Source organism: Lissotriton helveticus, chromosome 12, assembly GCF_964261635.1.
Source record: "Lissotriton helveticus chromosome 12, aLisHel1.1, whole genome shotgun sequence".
Classification (NCBI taxonomy): Eukaryota; Metazoa; Chordata; class Amphibia; order Caudata; family Salamandridae; genus Lissotriton; species Lissotriton helveticus.
In genome coordinates, this window is record NC_136073.1 from 176,802,260 (window position 1) to 176,822,928 (window position 20,669).

General features: G+C 42.5%; 1 protein-coding gene across 3 annotated transcripts in view; it reads left to right on the forward strand.

Annotated features, from left to right (window-relative positions):
• The window catches only part of PLCG2 (phospholipase C gamma 2), a 488,855-nt gene that overhangs the window by 172,330 nt on the left and 295,856 nt on the right, over window positions 1–20,669 (forward strand). For all 3 annotated transcript variants that reach the window (XM_078669997.1, XM_078669998.1, XM_078669999.1), the window contains exons 3-4: window positions 7,968–8,111; window positions 17,433–17,526. In XM_078669997.1, coding sequence (XP_078526123.1) covers window positions 7,968–8,111; window positions 17,433–17,526 — 238 coding nt within the window. The remainder of the gene's footprint in view (window positions 1–7,967; window positions 8,112–17,432; window positions 17,527–20,669) is intronic.

A 20,669-nucleotide genomic window follows, 5' to 3' on the forward strand; every position in this document is an offset into this window, starting at 1 on the left:
TAATTACATTTTTGGTTACATTTAATTAGTAACTTTTAATTTAGTTGTGGGCTGCTGGGTTTGTAGTGGAATAGGGTCGGAAGTTATTTGAAATACAAATTATTGTTTTTTATTTCTAAATACTTTTTATGTTGAATAAAATAGTAATTGATAATTATGTAATTTTTTAATTAATTTTTATTTTACGTCTCACTTTTTTTAAATTAATGATTGATTTGTTGCTTGGTGTATTTAATAGTACAATTTTTAAAAAGTGTGTTATTTATTATTTGTCAACTTTTGTTTTTTGAACATTACTTAATTTTAATTTTTTATTTGCAACATTTGTATTATTTATGTTCATTGGAGGTTTTCTATGAGTAGTAGGGTAGGAGGTGTATTTATTTTATATATTTGTAATTTGTTTTATGTTTTGTAAATTAAGGGGGTCATTAGCCCGCCATCCTATCGGTTATCAGGACCGCCCGCCATGAGGGCGAGGGTCCCGTGGGGGGTATTAGGATGCGCCCGCCACTGTGGCGGGCGCATCCTGCATTTTTAGCATTGTGGTGGGCGGTGCTCACAGCAGCGCCCACCACAATGCTAAAAATGCACGTATGCATTTGCATAAACAAAGCGTCAGGAAAGGCATCTAAAAAAGCCCATGCTAATATGGCTGGTGGTGTCTATTAGACACCGCCACCATATTAGACCTTTTCCGCCGTGGTCCCCTCGCCATACTAATATGGCGGGTGGGTCATTTAGGTGTGGATGGGGGGCGGATTGCCCCCGTCAGGCCGGCGGTGGCTACCGCCAACCTGGCGGGGGAAATCCGCCCGACATCCTAATGGGCCCCTTAGTTAGTAATGTGCAATTTGAAATTAATTTTGTAATATGAAATATTATGTTTTCATGATGTTTAGTCGTATTGATCAACAATAAATAAAATTCATATTTTGTATATGTTAAATATGTTAAAATATTTTTAGATATGCATTTTTTTTATTTTTTTTAAAAGTTTAGACATTAGCCCCTTTGCTACGTTTGTCGGCCAATGGTGGTCGCGAGCACTACGTCTGTAATGCTGCGCACGTCCGCTGGCTGACGTGGCCCCGCCCACTCCGTAAACCGCCACACCGCTGTGGAATTGCCACTGCAGTTAAAAAGTTGATAGTCCCTGTTTTTGCTTAAGTTGGAATGTAAACCTAACCTCTCTAAAGTCCAACATTTACCCTACTGTTACTTAGGTTGAAATTGTACTATAAATCTAACCCCTCAAAAAAGCAATACTTTGTTTGCTTTTGCTTACTTTGGAGTGAGAAGAGTAAATCTAACTCCTCCAACGACAAACTTTTTCACTACTGTTGCTTATATTAGAATGGGAATAGTCAATCTAAGCCCTCAATTTTCAACATTTTCCGTGCTTTAATTTGTGTGGAGTGGGAACAGTACATCTAACCTCTCCAAAGTACAACACCTTCCCTACTGTTGCCTAGATTGGAGTGGAAATAGTGTGCAACACAAAAAGTTGATGGACAGAATGCTAGAAATTGTAAAACATTCACCCCCAGTCACAGATCTGGGTTTAATCCATCTTTATTAGCACGCCACACCATTCCAGTTTGAATCCAGCCTGATCAAAATTAGCCTTGACCCTGCTTCTCATGGGAACAATCCATTCGGAACTGCCAGGCCAGGTCCTCCCTGGATTGGAAAACTAGCATCCTGGGACCGGTTTCAGGGTATCACTCCTCATCAGCCAGACTAGCTTGAAATAGGGGGAATAGAGAACAATGGTATGGGAATAGTATATCTAAGCCCTTCAAAGTCCAGCACTTCCCTGGTTTACATTGGAGTGAGATTATTAGATTTGACCCCTCCAACATTTTCACTGATTTTGCTCATGTGGGAGTGGTAATAGTAAATCTAACCCTCCAAAGTCCAACACTTCCCTACTATTGTTAAAATTGGAGTGGGGCTTGTAAATCTAACCCCTCCAAAGCTTTTGTGTACATTTGAGTTGCAATACTTAATTTAGCCCCCTTCCCCGCCTCCAAAAACAAAGTCCAAGACTTGCCTACACTTGCTTAAATTAGAGTGGGAATAGTAAATGTAACACCTCCAAAATTCAATATTTTGTCTGGTTTTGCTTACTTTGGAGTTAGAATTGAAAATATGGCTACTTCAAAGACCAACACTTACTCTGATGTTGTTTATTTTTGATTGTTACTTGTGTTAGATTATTTAAAACATTTTTTTATTTACATTTTATTTTTATTGGTTGTGTGTTCATTATATTTTTAAATTATTTTTCATATGTTTTTGCTTAACACACACAAAAACACACTATAGATATATGCTTGTTTAAATAATTGTTCACATTATTAATGTAATTGTTTTAAATAGCTTTTATTTTTAAAGCATATATGTATATAAAAAAATTATTACTGTGTATTTTTAACTAGATTAGTATTATGCATTTTAATATTTTAAATAAAATCTATTTAATGGTACATCTATGTATATTTTAATATATTTAACTTTTTTTGACAATATTCTCTTCCACAATACTTTTTTGATAGTCTGGTAGCTGACACACACAGTATATAAACTCCATAATTGTGTCAATTATATTTTTGACACAATATTCTTGTGAATGTGTGTATCTGATAAATTTGCTATTTTAGCCTTTTCCAATCAATTGAATTGTTTGTATGAGATACTGTACTATACACAATTTAGGAGTTATAGTCTATGATTAATTCTTTTGAGAATAACTGATTAAATAGTGTTAATTTTGAACTGTATGTGTTGTACGAATGCTGCTTATTTAGCTGAAAATAATTATACATTACATGTTTTTGATGGGGTTTCAGTTCACATGATTAACTGTTGTTAAAAAACAGCTGTTTCGTGGGGAAATTATAAAAGTAACAGAAGCATTCATCAACCAGAGAAAATTTCCAGCAGCTTATCATGATGGTTTGCAAACCTGTAATGTTTCTACATTTTCAGAATGGTGGTTAAATATTTTAAATCAAAACCAAAGGGGATGATGGACGGAGTGTTGAACATTGCATGAATCACAGGGTCAGACTGATTTGCATATGGCCTTGTCTGAACTGGGGTGGCAAAGTGAGCTAAAGAATGATGATGGATTAAACCCAGATCAGTTGACTGGTGGTGAGTGCATGCAATGTTCAACACTCTGTCCATCATCCCCTTTGGTTTTGCTTTGTTCGCCCTAAGGTGGCAGTTTATGCCCAGACATGGGTCCCTTGCTCACTTTGCCACTGGATTCTAGGTAGCCTGGCGGATGATGGCTGATTAGCCAGAATCCGGTCCCAGGATGCTTGTTTCCAGTCCTGGGAAGTCATGGCTCGGCAGTTCGGGCTGGACTGTTCCCATGAGGTACAGGGTCAGACTGATTTGCATATGGCCATGTCTGAACAGGGGTAGCGGAGTGAGCTAAAGAATGATGATGGGTTAAACTCTGATCAGTTGACTGGGGGTGAGTGCTTGCAATGTTCAACACTCCATCCATCAACCCCTTTGGTGTTGCTTTGTTTGCCATAAGTTGGCAGCGTATGCCCAGACTTGAGTCCCTTGCTCACTTCGCCACTGGATTCAAGCTAGCCTGGCTGATGACGGCTGATTAGCCAGAAACCGGTCCCAGGATGCTTGTTTCCAGTCCAGGGAAGACAAGGCTTGGCAGTTCGGGCTGGACTGTTCCCATGAGGCACAGGATCAGACTGATTTTCATATGGCCATGTCTGAACTGGGGTGGCGGAGTGAGCTAAAGAAAGATGATGGATTAAACCCAGATCATTTGACTGGGGGTGAGTGCTTGCAATGTTCAACAATCCGTCCATCATCCCCTTTGGTTTATATATTTTAAATGCCACTCATTGCAAATAGGATAATTCTAATTTTTATACATATATATCAAAATGCTACCACTAAATTAACAATTGTGGTATGGTTTTAAGTAAATAGGTAGAGTGTAACTTTGAAAATAGAAATGTTTCCTTTGTTCTAACTGTATCAAAAATATGTGGTAGGAAAATATTAGACTTAAAGTTAAAGTATATTAGGCGTTGGTTTAATTTTACACATGAATTAGTAAGTACCCGTGTGTGAACCTTGGTCATCAATCAACCAACCCTATTTAATATGCAAAACAATGCGCAACACATTTATTACTCATGCTCATACACCTAAATATACAGAAATGGGCTTTTAGACAGCCCCTTTCTGGGATTGTGGTTCAGCTGGCTTTAAGCATTAGCTAACAGGGATGCCCATCACCAATGGTATCAAGACACAGCATTTTGTGGATGGGCAAAGTCTAAAGATAGTGTCTCTCCCGATTCTTTCTCACAGACACCTACATGGCCTCCCCCTGCCCAACCCTCCACCTCCCACATACACACACTACAGCTGCACCTTATACTAGTCTGTTGCTCTTCAGGGTTCCTCCTCCAACCGAACTCTGTGTCCCCAACTCTTTCAGCCTTATGTTTTTTTTTCCATGGGTCCAGCAGCTACAAAGTGCTGCTACGCCCCTTGATTCACTCTGATGCACTTTTGTCCACTTAATTTTTTTCTTTACATTTACTGTTTTGGCACACCTGTTGATCATGTTGTAATGGTAAAGTCAAGCCAAAGTAGCCACCAACATGTTACTGCGCAAGCATGCACATGCGTGCACAAGTCAGCCATTTTAGGATGGCTTTTCGTACTATTTCAGGACGACCACTGTACGCACATCCATGCATTACAACGATGCATGAGGCATATGCTTGAAGGGGCGCAGATGGCCATTTTGGCTCTCTTTAATTTACTGTTTCCACACGGCCCATTGCCATGTCGTGATAGTATATTAAGAATAAAATAAGTGCACACTCGCATTGGTGCAGACAAGCACTGGCACTGTCAATAGGTGGGCACTTGCCTATTAAAGGCAAGACCTGTTGGCTGTGCCAGTGCTTGCTATATTTGTTACCAATTTGATGTATGTGATGTTATGCATAAACCTTTTTCTGGCCACAGCTCTGTTTATTGTTACACTAAATTAAAAGTGTCCTACATAGAAGGGCCTGCCCATTGCTTTCTGCTGTTGTCACAGAAAGAATCAGAGTTTTTTGTTTTGTTTTACTTTATGCACTAAAAAAAAAGTATTACATTAGAAATTGCTATATTTTAGCATCCAGGGCTTTTTCACTTGAGAATCTACTCCTACTGGGCTGTGGGCAGAAATAGTAATTTGGATGTATCTCAGACATTCGTTGAGACCTCCAGAGTTCTGCACATAGGAGTGTTGATGCTGAACATTAATAGGCCTTCCTGCTATTTACAGGGACAAATAAGAAAAATAGACAAACATTTAACTTCAAGTATAATTTTGTCAACTCTCATTGATGGGCATCTGGGCAACCGAGGATCTGGTAGGGCTGTGTTTGACTATCGATTGTTGATTTTAAATTTGCTTCCAGTGGTAAAATTAGAGCCAGTTCCCTCTTAGCAACAGGAAGAGGCACCTCGGTAAGCTAGTAAGGTGAAAGCCACTTGTTCCTTTCTTAAGAAGTGTCCCTTCGTAAGAGAACACTTCCGGTTTTAGTCCCACTTGAGGTTTCATTTAACAATATAGGCCATTGGCTGGGCACCAGCAATGGATGAAGTGCCTTTCCACCCATTTATTTGTATATCTGATTGATGTTCTGCCTAATGTATACTTTAACAGCCACTCACCAGGTTTTACATCATTAGGACCCAGTTTGTCATTAGGCCACCGGACGAGAGCACTGGGATAACCCCTTGCCAACAAGGAAGGAGGAATAGTTACTCATCAAGGGCCATTTGCATCCCAGCAAGGGACATGTTAGTTCACCCAAGAGACTTGCTGTAGAAGGTATGTGAGGCCCACCAGTCCAATTAAGCTGCAGGAGAGGTTTAAACCAGTGACACATGAGAACCAATCAAGAGACTTCTGAAGCTCAATTGAGGGACATGTTAGTTTAATTGAGGGATATCTACGAACTAGCTGAGGGATATATGGAACCAAATGAGAAGTGTGTGGATTTAATTTTAAGCAAAATAAGGGACTTGAGGGTTAGTCAGGAGAAATCAAGGGACACATTGGAGTGTATAAAACAAAAAAAGCAAGTTAACTGTGTGGTTCATAACACCAGTAACATTACATTCATTTGCCATCATTCCTTGACAAATCATTCAATCACAAGATGTGGAAAAGCAGAACACAAAAAAATAGATATCAATCAATCAAAGATCTATATTTTGGCAAACTGCCATTAAATAATAAATAAAAACAGGAAAGATATAATAAAGACAATATATAAATACGTTATTAAAGAATTTGAGTAACGTGCTTAATCAACTATGATAGTACACACTAAATCCAGGGGGCATGAGCGGGCTTTATAAGGCACCATCTTGCAAAGTTGAGGGAAAGACACAAATACTCACCTGCAACTTAACACAATGGTGAAGAACAGGAAGCAGAAATGAGCCTGCAATTTTGCAGTTTTTGCAGGATTCAGTGGGGAGAAAGATCCGAGCATGACAGAGCGGTCGGTGATGCAGGCACAGACATGAAAGCAGAAAAGGAGATTACTTGTTAGTCCACTAAGAACTGTTGGAAGAGAAAGGAAGTTAGTGAAACAGTGATCATAGCTCAGAAGAGAGGACACAGCGGTGGATGTTCTAGATGATGAGGCCATCCAATAAAATAGACCATACTTAAGTCTACATCTTCTTGGATTTGGTGTCTTCTATTCTTAATATCCAGTGGCTCCTTAATCGCCTGGGGCCACCTGAGCAGCTTAATTGTATAAAAGATGAGCAAAAGCATGGGTCAGACTGGAGGCTTTGAAATTATAGAGGCCATTTCTAGAGACAGCGAATCAAGGGGCTGAGGAACAGGACGGCGTTCTTGCATTTATGTATCTCAGTGAACTGGTGTGCTGGAGCATGCAGCCTGGACCAGACAGGGCCTGGTCTGGGTTTGATCTCCTCCAGGCACTGTAATGCAGAAGCTGAATCCCAGCGATCCCAATGGTACCTTGTAGAACACTGCCAACATGCTGGTAAAAGATGCTTCTGGTCATTCAGACTCGAATCATTTGGTATATATGGTTGTCATCTGAATTCACACGCGGTGCATTATTCTGCCATCTAGTGGTTGGGCATGGAATTGTATCTTGAAATGTAAAGTTTCACCAGATCATACACTACTGCTGAGTAGACATGAGTTTATCATCACACTTTATAGATACAAAAGGAGTGTCCGCTAGTATGGTTATTTATATAGCTTTTTCAATACCCCCGTGCAAAGTCTAAAGTACTTTTCGTATATTAAACAGATGTACCAGCTTTATTTTTTATGCACTGCTTCATAACCCCATAATGTCAATGAAGCTTATTCACTTTTGTAGAGTTCCTGGGCATTATTCGGGTGCATGGTTGAAAGAGTGATGGCTACAGTTAAACCTATTGGTAAACGTTCTGTATATTGGTTGGGTAGAATTGTTGAGTGAGCTTCATGGCACATAAGCACCTATGATGCAGAATAGTGTAAAGATAGATGCAGCCGTCCATACAGGTACTTACCACCAACGCGTTTTGGCAGGGTACCGTGGATGTCTCCTCTGCTTCATAAAGTGCATGGAAGTGCTTTGCACTAGTGCAGCTTGCATGTCTGTGTTATTAGGACCCAGAAGGTTCTGCATTCAATACATTATTTCAACACCTTCCTTTCCAGCATTTGGAAACATCTCTAGGACCACTAGGCACCTGTTAAGTGTGGAATGGTGAAGGCAATGTGTGGTGCCTTTGAAAAAACACAAAAGGAAAATAAGCACCTAAACATATATTAAATTTGTATTTGTAACTTGCATCCTGGATTTTGAATGTTATGTTTGGTGTAGCAGTAAATCTTATGTTGATTTTTGCATCGTTTTCTATTTCAGTGGATATGGTGGAAATCAAGGAAATTCGTCCAGGAAAAAACTGTAAGGACTTTGAGCGCGGAAAAGCATCAAAACTGAAAGAAGACTGCTGTTTCACTATCTTCTATGGATCTCAGTTTGTGCTGAACACCTTAAGTTTAGAAGGTACATTTTTGCAATTGTTTGTCATTGGTATACTTATTACTAGCCTCATGGCTGTGGTATGTTACATAAGTATCTTTAGTAAAATGTACTAACACTCTAAAGGCTTTCTAGATCCTCTAAGAAATGAGGTTGACATCAGGTGGAATTAGTGAGACTAGTAGTGGTAGCACAGCCATGTCATGATGAGTTTATAAAAATAAACAAAATTATGTGTTGGACCTGGCCCTTTTTGCCGGTTTATCCCCCCCAAACATTTTGCCTTTGCCTCCTATTTTTCTGGCCATTTTTTGTGGGTTTTAGGACTCTGGGCACTTTACCACTGCTGATCAGTGCTAAAGTGAAAATGCTCTCAGTGTCAATTATAATTCTGATTGGCTATCCATGGCTGGAATATTTGAGTTACAGGTAAGTCCCTAGAAGAGTGCACTATGTGTGCCCTGTTCCTGTAAATTAGATGCTACTAGTGGACCTGCAGCACTGGTTGTGCCACCATCATGAGTAGCCCTGTAAACATGTCTCAAGCCTGCCATTCCAGTATCTGTGAGTGCAGTTTTAATCTGCCATGCTGACCTGGCATCCACCCAAGTTTCATATGGCAACAGCTAGAGATTTGGAGATTGGGCTCTCTGAGCACAGGATTTAAAAACACATATTTTAGTAAAGATGTTTCTTATATTGTGTATTTGAAAATGCCACTTTTAACAAGTGGTAACTGCAAACACAACAATGATGGACAGAATGTGGATCAATGTCACACATTCACCCCAGTCCAAAGATCTGGGCCCAAATCCATCGTTTTTCCACTCCACACCACCCTGGGTTAGACAATGGCGATATGCAAATCAGCGCTGACCCTGTGCCCCATGGGAACAGTCCAGTCCGAACTACAAAAGCCATGTCCTTCCCAGAACGGAAACAAGCATCCGAGGACCGGCCCGGTTTCGAGGTAACACCTCTCTTCAGCCCGGCTAGCTTGATTCCAGTGGTGTGGAGTAACTGGGACTCACGTCTGAGCATCCCCAGTACACTTAGAGCGGTAACTGCAAACACAACAATGATGGACAGAATGTGGATCAATGTCACACATTCACCCCAGTCCAAAGATCTGGGCCCAAATCCATCGTTTTTCCACTCCACACCACCCTGGGTTAGACAATGGCGATATGCAAATCAGCGCTGACCCTGTGCCCCATGGGAACAGTCCAGTCCGAACTACAAAAGCCATGTCCTTCCCAGAACGGAAACAAGCATCCGAGGACCGGCCCGGTTTCGAGGTAACACCTCTCTTCAGCCCGGCTAGCTTGATTCCAGTGGTGTGGAGTAACTGGGACTCACGTCTGAGCATCCCCAGTACACTTAGAGCGGTAACTGCAAACACAACAATGATGGACAGAATGTGGATCAATGTCACACATTCACCCCAGTCCAAAGATCTGGGCCCAAATCCATCGTTTTTCCACTCCACACCACCCTGGGTTAGACAATGGCGATATGCAAATCAGCGCTGACCCTGTGATTTGCATAAAGCCATTATCTGACCCAGGGTGGTGTGGAGTGCAAAAAAACGATGGATTTGGGCCCAGATCTTTTGACTGGGGGAGTGTGTGACATTGATCCACATTCAGTCCATCACTTGTTGTTTTTTGCAATTGCCGCCCTAAGTGCGCTGGGGATGCCCAGACGTGGGTCCCAGGCACTTCACACCACTTGGAGTCAAGCTAGCCGGGCTGAAGAGAGGTGTTACCTCGAAACCGGTCCGGTCCCAGGATGCTTGATTCCGGTCTGGGAAAGATATGGCTGTTGTAGTTCGGACTGGACTGTTCCCATGGGGCAACAGGGTCAGAGCTGATTTGCATAAAGCCATTATCTGACCCAGGGTGGTGTGGAGTGCAAAAAAACGATGGATTTGGGCCCAGATCTTTTGACTGGGGGAGTGTGTGACATTGATCCACATTCAGTCCATCACTTGTTGTTTTTTGCAATTGCCGCCCTAAGTGCGCTGGGGATGCCCAGACGTGGGTCCCAGGCACTTCACACCACTTGGAGTCAAGCTAGCCGGGCTGAAGAGAGGTGTTACCTCGAAACCGGTCTGGTCCCCGGATGCTTGATTCCGGTCTGGGAAAGATATGGCTGTTGTAGTTCGGACTGGACTGTTCCCATGGGGCAACAGGGTCAGAGCTGATTTGCATAAAGCCATTATCTGACCCAGGGTGGTGTGGAGTGCAAAAAAACGATGGATTTGGGCCCAGATCTTTTGACTGGGGGAGTGTGTGACATTGATCCACATTCAGTCCATCACTTGTTGTTTTTTGCAATTGCCGCCCTAAGTGCGCTGGGGATGCCCAGACGTGGGTCCCAGGCACTTCACACCACTTGGAGTCAAGCTAGCCGGGCTGAAGAGAGGTGTTACCTCGAAACCGGTCCGGTCCCCGGATGCTTGATTCCGGTCTGGGAAAGATATGGCTGTTGTAGTTCGGACTGGACTGTTCCCATGGGGCAACAGGGTCAGAGCTGATTTGCATAAAGCCATTATCTGACCCAGGGTGGTGTGGAGTGCAAAAAAACGATGGATTTGGGCCCAGATCTTTTGACTGGGGGAGTGTGTGACATTGATCCACATTCAGTCCATCACTTGTTGTTTTTTGCAATTGCCGCCCTAAGTGCGCTGGGGATGCCCAGACGTGGGTCCCAGGCACTTCACACCACTTGGAGTCAAGCTAGCCGGGCTGAAGAGAGGTGTTACCTCGAAACCGGTCCGGTCCCCGGATGCTTGATTCCGGTCTGGGAAAGATATGGCTGTTGTAGTTCGGACTGGACTGTTCCCATGGGGCAACAGGGTCAGAGCGGATTTGCATAAAGCCATTATCTGACCCAGGGTGGTGTGGAGTGCAAAAAAACGATGGATTTGGGCCCAGATCTTTTGACTGGGGGAGTGTGTGACAATGATCCACATTCAGTCCATCACTTGTTGTTTTTTGCAATTGCCGCCCTAAGTGCGCTGGGGATGCCCAGACGTGGGTCCCAGGCACTTCACACCACTTGGAGTCAAGCTAGCCGGGCTGAAGAGAGGTGTTACCTCGAAACCGGTCCGGTCCCCGGATGCTTGATTCCGGTCTGGGAAAGATATGGCTGTTGTAGTTCGGACTGGACTGTTCCCATGGGGCAACAGGGTCAGAGCTGATTTGCATAAAGCCATTATCTGACCCAGGGTGGTGTGGAGTGCAAAAAAACGATGGATTTGGGCCCAGATCTTTTGACTGGGGGAGTGTGTGACATTGATCCACATTCAGTCCATCACTTGTTGTTTTTTGCAATTGCCGCCCTAAGTGCGCTGGGGATGCCCAGACGTGGGTCCCAGGCACTTCACACCACTTGGAGTCAAGCTAGCCGGGCTGAAGAGAGGTGTTACCTCGAAACCGGTCCGGTCCCCGGATGCTTGATTCCGGTCTGGGAAAGATATGGCTGTTGTAGTTCGGACTGGACTGTTCCCATGGGGCAACAGGGTCAGAGCTGATTTGCATAAAGCCATTATCTGACCCAGGGTGGTGTGGAGTGCAAAAAAACGATGGATTTGGGCCCAGATCTTTTGACTGGGGGAGTGTGTGACATTGATCCACATTCAGTCCATCACTTGTTGTTTTTTGCAATTGCCGCCCTAAGTGCGCTGGGGATGCCCAGACGTGGGTCCCAGGCACTTCACACCACTTGGAGTCAAGCTAGCCGGGCTGAAGAGAGGTGTTACCTCGAAACCGGTCCGGTCCCCGGATGCTTGATTCCGGTCTGGGAAAGATATGGCTGTTGTAGTTCGGACTGGACTGTTCCCATGGGGCAACAGGGTCAGAGCTGATTTGCATAAAGCCATTATCTGACCCAGGGTGGTGTGGAGTGCAAAAAAACGATGGATTTGGGCCCAGATCTTTTGACTGGGGGAGTGTGTGACATTGATCCACATTCAGTCCATCACTTGTTGTTTTTTGCAATTGCCGCCCTAAGTGCGCTGGGGATGCCCAGACGTGGGTCCCAGGCACTTCACACCACTTGGAGTCAAGCTAGCCGGGCTGAAGAGAGGTGTTACCTCGAAACCGGTCCGGTCCCCGGATGCTTGATTCCGGTCTGGGAAAGATATGGCTGTTGTAGTTCGGACTGGACTGTTCCCATGGGGCAACAGGGTCAGAGCTGATTTGCATAAAGCCATTATCTGACCCAGGGTGGTGTGGAGTGCAAAAAAACGATGGATTTGGGCCCAAATCTTTTTACTGGGGGAGTGTGTGACATTGATCCACATTCAGTCCATCACTTGTTGTTTTTTGCAATTGCCGCCCTAAGTGCGCTGGGGATGCCCAGACATGGGTCCCAGGCACTTCACACCACTTGGAGTCAAGCTAGCCGGGCTGAAGAGAGGTGTTACCTCGAAACCGGTCCGGTCCCCGGATGCTTGATTCCGGTCTGGGAAAGATATGGCTGTTGTAGTTCGGACTGGACTGTTCCCATGGGGCAACAGGGTCAGAGCTGATTTGCATAAAGCCATTATCTGACCCAGGGTGGTGTGGAGTGCAAAAAAACGATGGATTTGGGCCCAGATCTTTTGACTGGGGGAGTGTGTGACATTGATCCACATTCAGTCCATCACTTGTTGTTTTTTACTTTTAACAAGTGGACATTTTCTTGTTTAACTATGTTTAATTATGTTATGCCTCTGCCTGCCTTTGACATCACCGTCTTGTTTAGATTGTCCACAAGAATTGAAGGTGCACTCTAAGTGAAGTAAATCAGGAGATATACGTTATCCAAAAATCTTCTCTTTATTTACGGAGTTTGGTTAAAACCAGCACACAGCCAATGCGTTTCGTTCCCTAGTGCCACGGCAACTTTGTCAGGGCTTATTCGCAGTGTATCAGGACATAAACAACCGATCCGATTGTCGTTAGTGTGCGACGGCTCCAATTTGGATTGTCTCATATGTATAGTCCAACAAAAATTTTCTCAAGTATAGTCCACTCCTTGAAAGCGTCAATGTTACAACCGTCTATTGTAAAACGAGCACTTTGATGTGGTTCCCCTGGGTCCGTAACGTCAATAAATGGTTCCTTAAGTTTAAGAAAACCCAGGGCGCATGCAATGATCCTCTGATATGGACAAAAGACAGTAAAAAGGGTCTTATGAAAGATATTCCTTAAAGAGAATCAATGTGGATGGTGAATCCGAAATGGGGACTACCAGGACACACACTGATTCTTAAATTCACAAGGGCGGCTCTTTCAAATGAGAGGGTACTAAATGGCAGGTAAACCAGAGCACACCCCGGAGATATAAAAGTCCTTAGTACGGTAGTTTCAGCTATATTTTCATGAAATGTTCCTAAATGGCATATTAACCACAAGGCCCCATTACGTCTTCCAAAAGCAAAGAGCCCGGACGGCATGGTGACCGGCAAAAAAGTAGTTTGAGCGTCTGGTTTAGATTGAAAGGGGCCTGTTTGTGCATTAATTCTAGACAGTCACACAAAATGAGTTGAGGTGTACCCTGCACCAGGCTGATGTCCCTTTCTGAGCTAGAGTGGTGGTAGGAGCTGTCACCTGCACCTAAATAGGGCTGTGCCTGGCCTTCCACCCCCTGGAGTGTGTCTAGAGCTAAGACGAGGCAGAACCAGAGCTTGTGCACTACAAAGACGAATCCTTTGAATAATGCCCACTTCAAAGGCCAAAAGGAGTGTAAGTATTCGAATTAAAGCTCTAGACTTTTAGAACACTTTTGGGTCAAAAGGAACCTCTACCAAGGAGAAGAGCTGAAGAGTTGTGAGGAGGAGGATTTCTGCCCCTTTGCTGTGTGCTACTTTGCTCGGTTGCCCTGCAATTGCTGCTTCTGCTTTGGAGAGGAAAAGGACTGAACTTTGCGTTGTATCCTGCTTATGAAGTATCTCCTATGGCTTGTGTGTGCTTGCCTTCTATTGGAAGTCTCAGGGCCATCAAAGACTTCATCTGCAGCATTCCTGCACTCTAGTACTGTGAGTTCTGACCTGCCTTGTGGTGCCAAATCCGGTTCTGGGCCTTTGGAGTTTGTTCTTGCTACATAGACCCGTTTGAAGTCATCGAAATCGACGCATCACCCTTCCAGCACCAGTTTTTCTGACGCAGCACCTACGTGTGGGAGAAATGTCCACGCACTGTTGCCATGCAGCCAAAGAAATTGAGGCAGCGCCTGTCAGCGGCCAAAGAAACCGCCGCAGCTCAAGTTCAGCACACCATGTCTCTGAAGTCCGAGACACCTGCACTGACCCGGATGCAGCCCTGCTGTGTGACTCAAAGAATCAACACATCGTGGGACTGTGGCTGAAGAAATCGATGCAGCGCCTGTTTGCGGCCGCCGCAATGACCACCAGCGCAGCCTGATTTCCACATATCACACCAGTAAGCCAAGTTTTTCCTACACATCACGCGCAGGCTAGAACTGTCTTGGATTTCGATGCATTGCTTTCCCCCAACAGTCCGGATTAGATGCACCACTTCTCCTCAGCAGAACTGACACATCACTTGCCTGTGGACTCAGGAACCAATGCATCACTGTGTTTTCCAGTGCTTCCCTCCTTTGCAGCTGTTTTGCTTTGTGGATTTTGATGCATCTGAGGTACTCTGTTTAAAATCACTGCATTCATAGAATTCTATGGCAAGAATTGCTTGAAACCTTTTGTTTGGTTTGGATAAAGATACTTTATTTTTTTTAAAGGTGTGGTGCCCATTTGTAGTGTTTTCACTCGGTTGCTATGTGTGTTATGTACAAATACTTTACACGTTACCTGTGAGATAAGCCTGACTGCTCGTGCCAGCTACCAAAGGGGTGATCAGACGCTATCTGGGTGTGTAACACCTTTATCCTGACTAGAAGGAATGGCCCCTACTTGGACAGGGTGCATACCACTGCCAACTAGCGACTCCGATTTTTAACACTATGTAATTTTCCAAAGGAAGAGCAAACAGTTCCAGAGAGTAGTGTCAGCAGTGAAAATATGGATCCTCTGAGCCTTTTGAATCTGTGGAACTAACAAGAAGTCCAAATTACTAGACCTTAAAGATCATATTGGAAAATGTGTAACTAATGTTTTTTTTAATGATCAGTGTAGTGATTTGAATATAATCCTAGCCTCTAACATCTTATCTTTTTGGCAACCGTTTCTGTCACCTGTTCAATTGTTTATCACTTGTTGTAGTTTGGTTTCACCATACATTGAACATAGAAGGTGTTATTTGATTTTGTTTATTATACTGTGCAACTTATATTTTGTGCTATAGAAAACCACATATATAAAATGCAATTGATAAAATAGGTGCTTCCAGCTGGGAGTCCCAGCTGCTGATTCAGAATGTTGGTCAATTGAAAGCTCTGACTAGGACTTGCTAATTTCTCAGGTAGTGGGACGAACAAGACCCTTGTTCTTTCTTGTTTTATTAGCATCAACTTTTACGATCAGTCCATCCCTATTTTCCCAGAAAAGCTATTCCAGCGTGCTCTCTTGCTCATCTTCTTACCTTATGACATCATATTGTCCCACCCCGCAACACACATGCTGTGCTATTTAGTATGTTTTATTTCCCATGGGATTGTTCCTTCATACATAAAGTGCTTTAACTATCCTGAATTTCCCGGCCGTCTTTATGACTTTTTTGCACTGATGGTGGTTTCTGGGTGGACAAACTAAAAAGTGATTAATGAGACCCCCTCTGTGTGCCGCTTCTCTTCTCCCTTGACATGGAAACAGAGGAAATTATATATATATAAATATATATATATATATATATATATATATATATATATATATATATATATATATATATATATATATATATATATATATATATAATATAGACACATATATATTTGTTTACTGTTGTCCTGTCAGACTGCCACTCTCACTACAGTGGGCGCAACAGCTCGCGAGGACTGAACTCACATATGCACTTCAGTTTTCCCACAAAGGTACGTCGAACAGGCTCAGGCTCTTATCGATCCATTACTCAAAATTCATAACAGGCAATTGACAGACTGAGAGATGTGTTTCACCCTCCTGGGCTTTGTCAATGTCAGTATCCATGATTACACATTTACATTTTAATGAATAAATAAATAAATCATGTCATAATTTGATTAGGCAGCAACTGTTGATCAGTAATGGAAAATGGACTACAATTCCCTTATTTCTCTGTGTACTGGTGTCGGCCATTTTAGTATGTGCAACACCTAATTCAGTTCTTTTTAATTTGTGCAAAAAGATATGTGAATCAGCTTAATGTAAATAGGAGTAAAAAAGGCTATGACAGGTTGTGTAAAAACATGATGAGTTTCTATTATTTCTGTAATAATCTATAGGATGCCAAAGAATAAACTTATTGCCATAAATATCTCTCTTCTGCTAAGCATTTTTCTTTTTAGAAAGCCAGTTGCCTTTTTCCTTGTTTCAGCCGCAGCTGTAAAGTCACCGAGAAACTGCAATAACTTATTACATTTGAGAGGTTACATCATTTCTTTATTACAGGTGACTCAATACGTAACTTGTAATAAGGAAACTAGAGATGGGCTTTTATGAAGGGACTGCAGGCTCCCATGTATTATAATCCTATAATCCTCTGTTCCCAGAGATGAGAATAAAAAGGACTTTTTCACTCACAAAAAGAAAAGAGCGAGAGGTACCACTCTTCCCTTGTCCTCCCGGACAAATATCCGACATACACCAAAGAAAGGGAAAGATGACAACAAATCTAAAACGAAGCCAACCCCCTCTCTCTGGGAAATCCAAAGTGGTTTTAAAATTGTTCTCACCAACTAGATAATGGTATGCTTCATCATAGTGCGTGCTATAACACTATGGTACAGACCAAAGTTCAGGGTGAAGCAAAGTATATTTTATGGAGTCTATACCCCAGCCTAATAAGTGATCCTTTGTGCAGAATGAACATAAAACTATCTAAGCGGGTTCCCTCCCTACTTTATTCTGGCCCACCCTGGCAAGTTTTAAAACAGTGATTTGGGGTGTACCTAGATAGTTAATACCCTGTTCCCCTTTCTGCTGTCTTCAATATGTTTCGGCCTTACTACCGTCACTATGGGTCTTTAGGCCTTTGTCGGGATTCAGATTCCTTCTCTTACTTCATTCAAAGTAAAATAAAAAGGACATGCCAGGGGTGATCCTGTAACAGATACATAAGGTCTGAAATTCTGCAACATATGAGAACCATATATGTTTGTTATTTTTTTACAGTAGTGCAAAGGTGCTTCTGTTGCACATGGTTTGCACATTTGTCACAGTCTCTCATTGGTCTTTTTCTTCAGCTGACTCCACAGAAGATGCAGAGAGGTGGCTGTGTGGGTTGCACATTTTACGGCAGGAGGTGGCTGAAGCTCCCACGTTAGCTATTATAGAAAGGTAAGTACCTGTATGTACATCCGCCATGCAGAGTTCAATGTTGGATGATTAGTGGTCGAATGACTTACTATGTTCACTTACCAGATGTACAGCAAAGGCTTATGTACCACTTTGCTCTGAATTAATAGCATTTAACCAGCTGATGTTTTTCTGAACCTTTATATCTTACAGTGGAACATTCATAAAATGTATTAGTCTCTGAAATAAAGAGCATGCAGTACTTCATAATGTCCAAGGAGTTTAGTGTAACAGAAAGAGATTTAGCCATTCATTCACTTGTCTCGATTCCTTCCTCTGGTGAGAGGTCCTGCTGACAGGCGATGATGAGATTTTGTGAGATCAAGATTGTCAGGCTGGACATGAGCAAACAGCACTTTCAATGCACTGAGCCTTATTGTGCTGGTGGGTAAATTCTAGGCACAGATTATGCACACAAAATATATCAATACCATACATAGGGCATGGTAATTACAGGGTGTACAGTTCGCCCACCATTCAGTTGTTGACATTGGAATTTGGAGATGGTTTTAAATATGGTGTTTTGCCATGTTCTAAAGTGTGTAAACTCAATTTATGTGCAGTTCACCCACACAATCTGTGCCCGATAGTTTCCTAGCAACACTTATTGACTAACACATCTGGGATGGGCTAATGTTTGTTTCCAGTTGGCCATAGAACAGGACTCAAGCAGTTTGTCACCAGGGTGAACCACAAGCCTGCCAGCTCAAATGAATAGAAAGATGAAGACGTCCACACCATTTCCATAATGACGAAAGGCGAGAGAACCAGACAAGCACTTCTCAAGTACCATCTGTCATCCAAGATCTATGTTTAATGGCACTGGTTGCCACTAGACCACTGGACCACAGTGAACACCACTGTCAGTTTGCAGCCTTGCTCGCCTGACTAATTACCAGCATCTTCACTTATGGAGAGCTCACATCAATACTGCTAAAATACACAATCAGACACAGATCAAAAGATTAAAAACCCTTAGGGCTTTCGCATCCTGTGATTTCTACAAATACATACAAGTGGTACAAAGTACATACTTCATTTTTGTGAGTATAAGTATATGAATAGGGAGGACTAGGGAACATATAGACCTCTTGTCCCTTCGTTTTTTGGTGTAGAGGACGGATCAAAAGAGACCAATGCCTTATTCACAACCCCTTCCACATGCCCCATGTTATAGCAGGCCAGCAAGCACAAGGGTCACACAGAAATATGGACAGTAATGAATCCTGACAAGGATCTGGTTAAATCCTCCCCAAGTTTTATTCCTGATCCCAACTGTATTGAATGCAACTGGTTGTGTGGAGTAATAACTCCACATGCCACCACTTAGAAAAGATCCACTTTTTGGAATAACTGTATATATATGGCAGTATGTACTATAAAGACAATGTATATGTCAGTTTCTGAAATCCTATGGAATTGGACATGACAAAATAATGGCACTAAAGTACAAATAAAGTCAAAGAAATTGTGACTATGGAGATGTCTAAGGGTTCTAATTCAATAAGCAAATTTTCACAAAGCTGTCTGTGCACTTCAGAATATACTTAACACCAATGAGCTCTTCTGCCTTTCTTGTGTCAACCCGTTAGTCCACTAGCTGACCTCTGAACTTAGCTAAATCTGTTCACCTCGTGCAATTGTGCTTTAAGGAAGCCCGTCTCTGCTCCCTGTCACTGGAGTTGATAAAACGAACAAGATTCCTAAAGATCTAATTTACATAGAGAAAAACAAAGCTTTCTATAAAATATAAAATCAGGCTACTGTTGGAATTGCAACCTAACTCTTCTCATACGTAATATATTAACATATATTTTACAATAGACCTACCCTGTCTACTTCCTACAAATCATTTTGTCACACAAAGTGACAGTGTGTGTATGGAGGTGTTTGGGCAGTGGCCACCCGCTCACCCCTCACTGTGATGATACCACATTGTTCTAAGCATGTGTATTGTTCCAGACACATGTATAATACTGACTGTGGTATAATGGTGGGCACATTGTAGACATCCATGGCATATGGTACTCTTCCCTAAAACAATTCTCGTTGTGAAAAAAACACAGGTAATTTTTGGCATACTGTAGGCATCCATGGCAGAATTGTATTCGGCCATGACATAATGTTGGTGATTCATGGTCTACTGTGACATTCAAAGCATGATTTTACTCAACCCCAGGATAAAGCAGCCCCTTTGATAATGGTAACTCTTGGTATATCATTGGCAAAGGTGGTCTGGAGCTGTCCCATCAAAAACATGATGCTGTGGCCTTCGTTTGGTCTCTGCAATAACACAGGTGAGGCGCCACACACGGAAATTACTTTTACCTCAATTGTAGGACAAAAAATGACTTCCATTGAAGGAGGATTTAGGCCCAGTTCTACACCCAGTATAGAGGGTGTCCTAGCCATGCCACTATTGTAGAGCCCAAATGAGTGAAGAGTCACCACAGACAGTTCTTCTTCCTTAGAGAGAAATTTTAATCAAGAAGTTACTGAACAAAGTCAGTGTCTCTTGGAAGTGGAGAGACAATCCAGAAGCTGCTATTGAGATACCTGGACTGGCAATAGGAGGGAAAGTCCACTACACCTGCCACAATACAACTGCAGGACGTAGCTATAACCTCTCCGTCCGCTGAGTCATTGTTTGGCTTCATCTTTGGCTCAGCGAGCAATCTCGTCAAACATCAAATTTGAAAGTGCTTTGTGTGCTATCTCAGTAGAGGTTTTCTGACTGTTGAAAACATGTTGTTTTGTCATTCTGCTCCTTGTGGGAATAAGTTTGCTCCCAAGAACAATTAGTTCCCTAAAACAATTAAACATACAGGTTTGCCTTATTTGGCATGCATACTGATGCATCTCATGGCATCCAAATGTAAGTCATATTCTTCATTTAATTGGTTTTTATGCACTTACTTTATTTTTATTATATTTTTATTTTGTGTTATAAGTTTGAGATAGCTGTTAATTATCTGTAGCCTAACTGGAGACATTCTAAAACTGACGTTTGTACTGGATGCAAGTAAGTGTGAGTGTTAACAGTACTGTTGCCTAAAGGACCTATTGCTTACAATATGCAGAGAATGGGTGTTGGGTCTCCCCATTTCTACGTTTGGCTTTCTTCA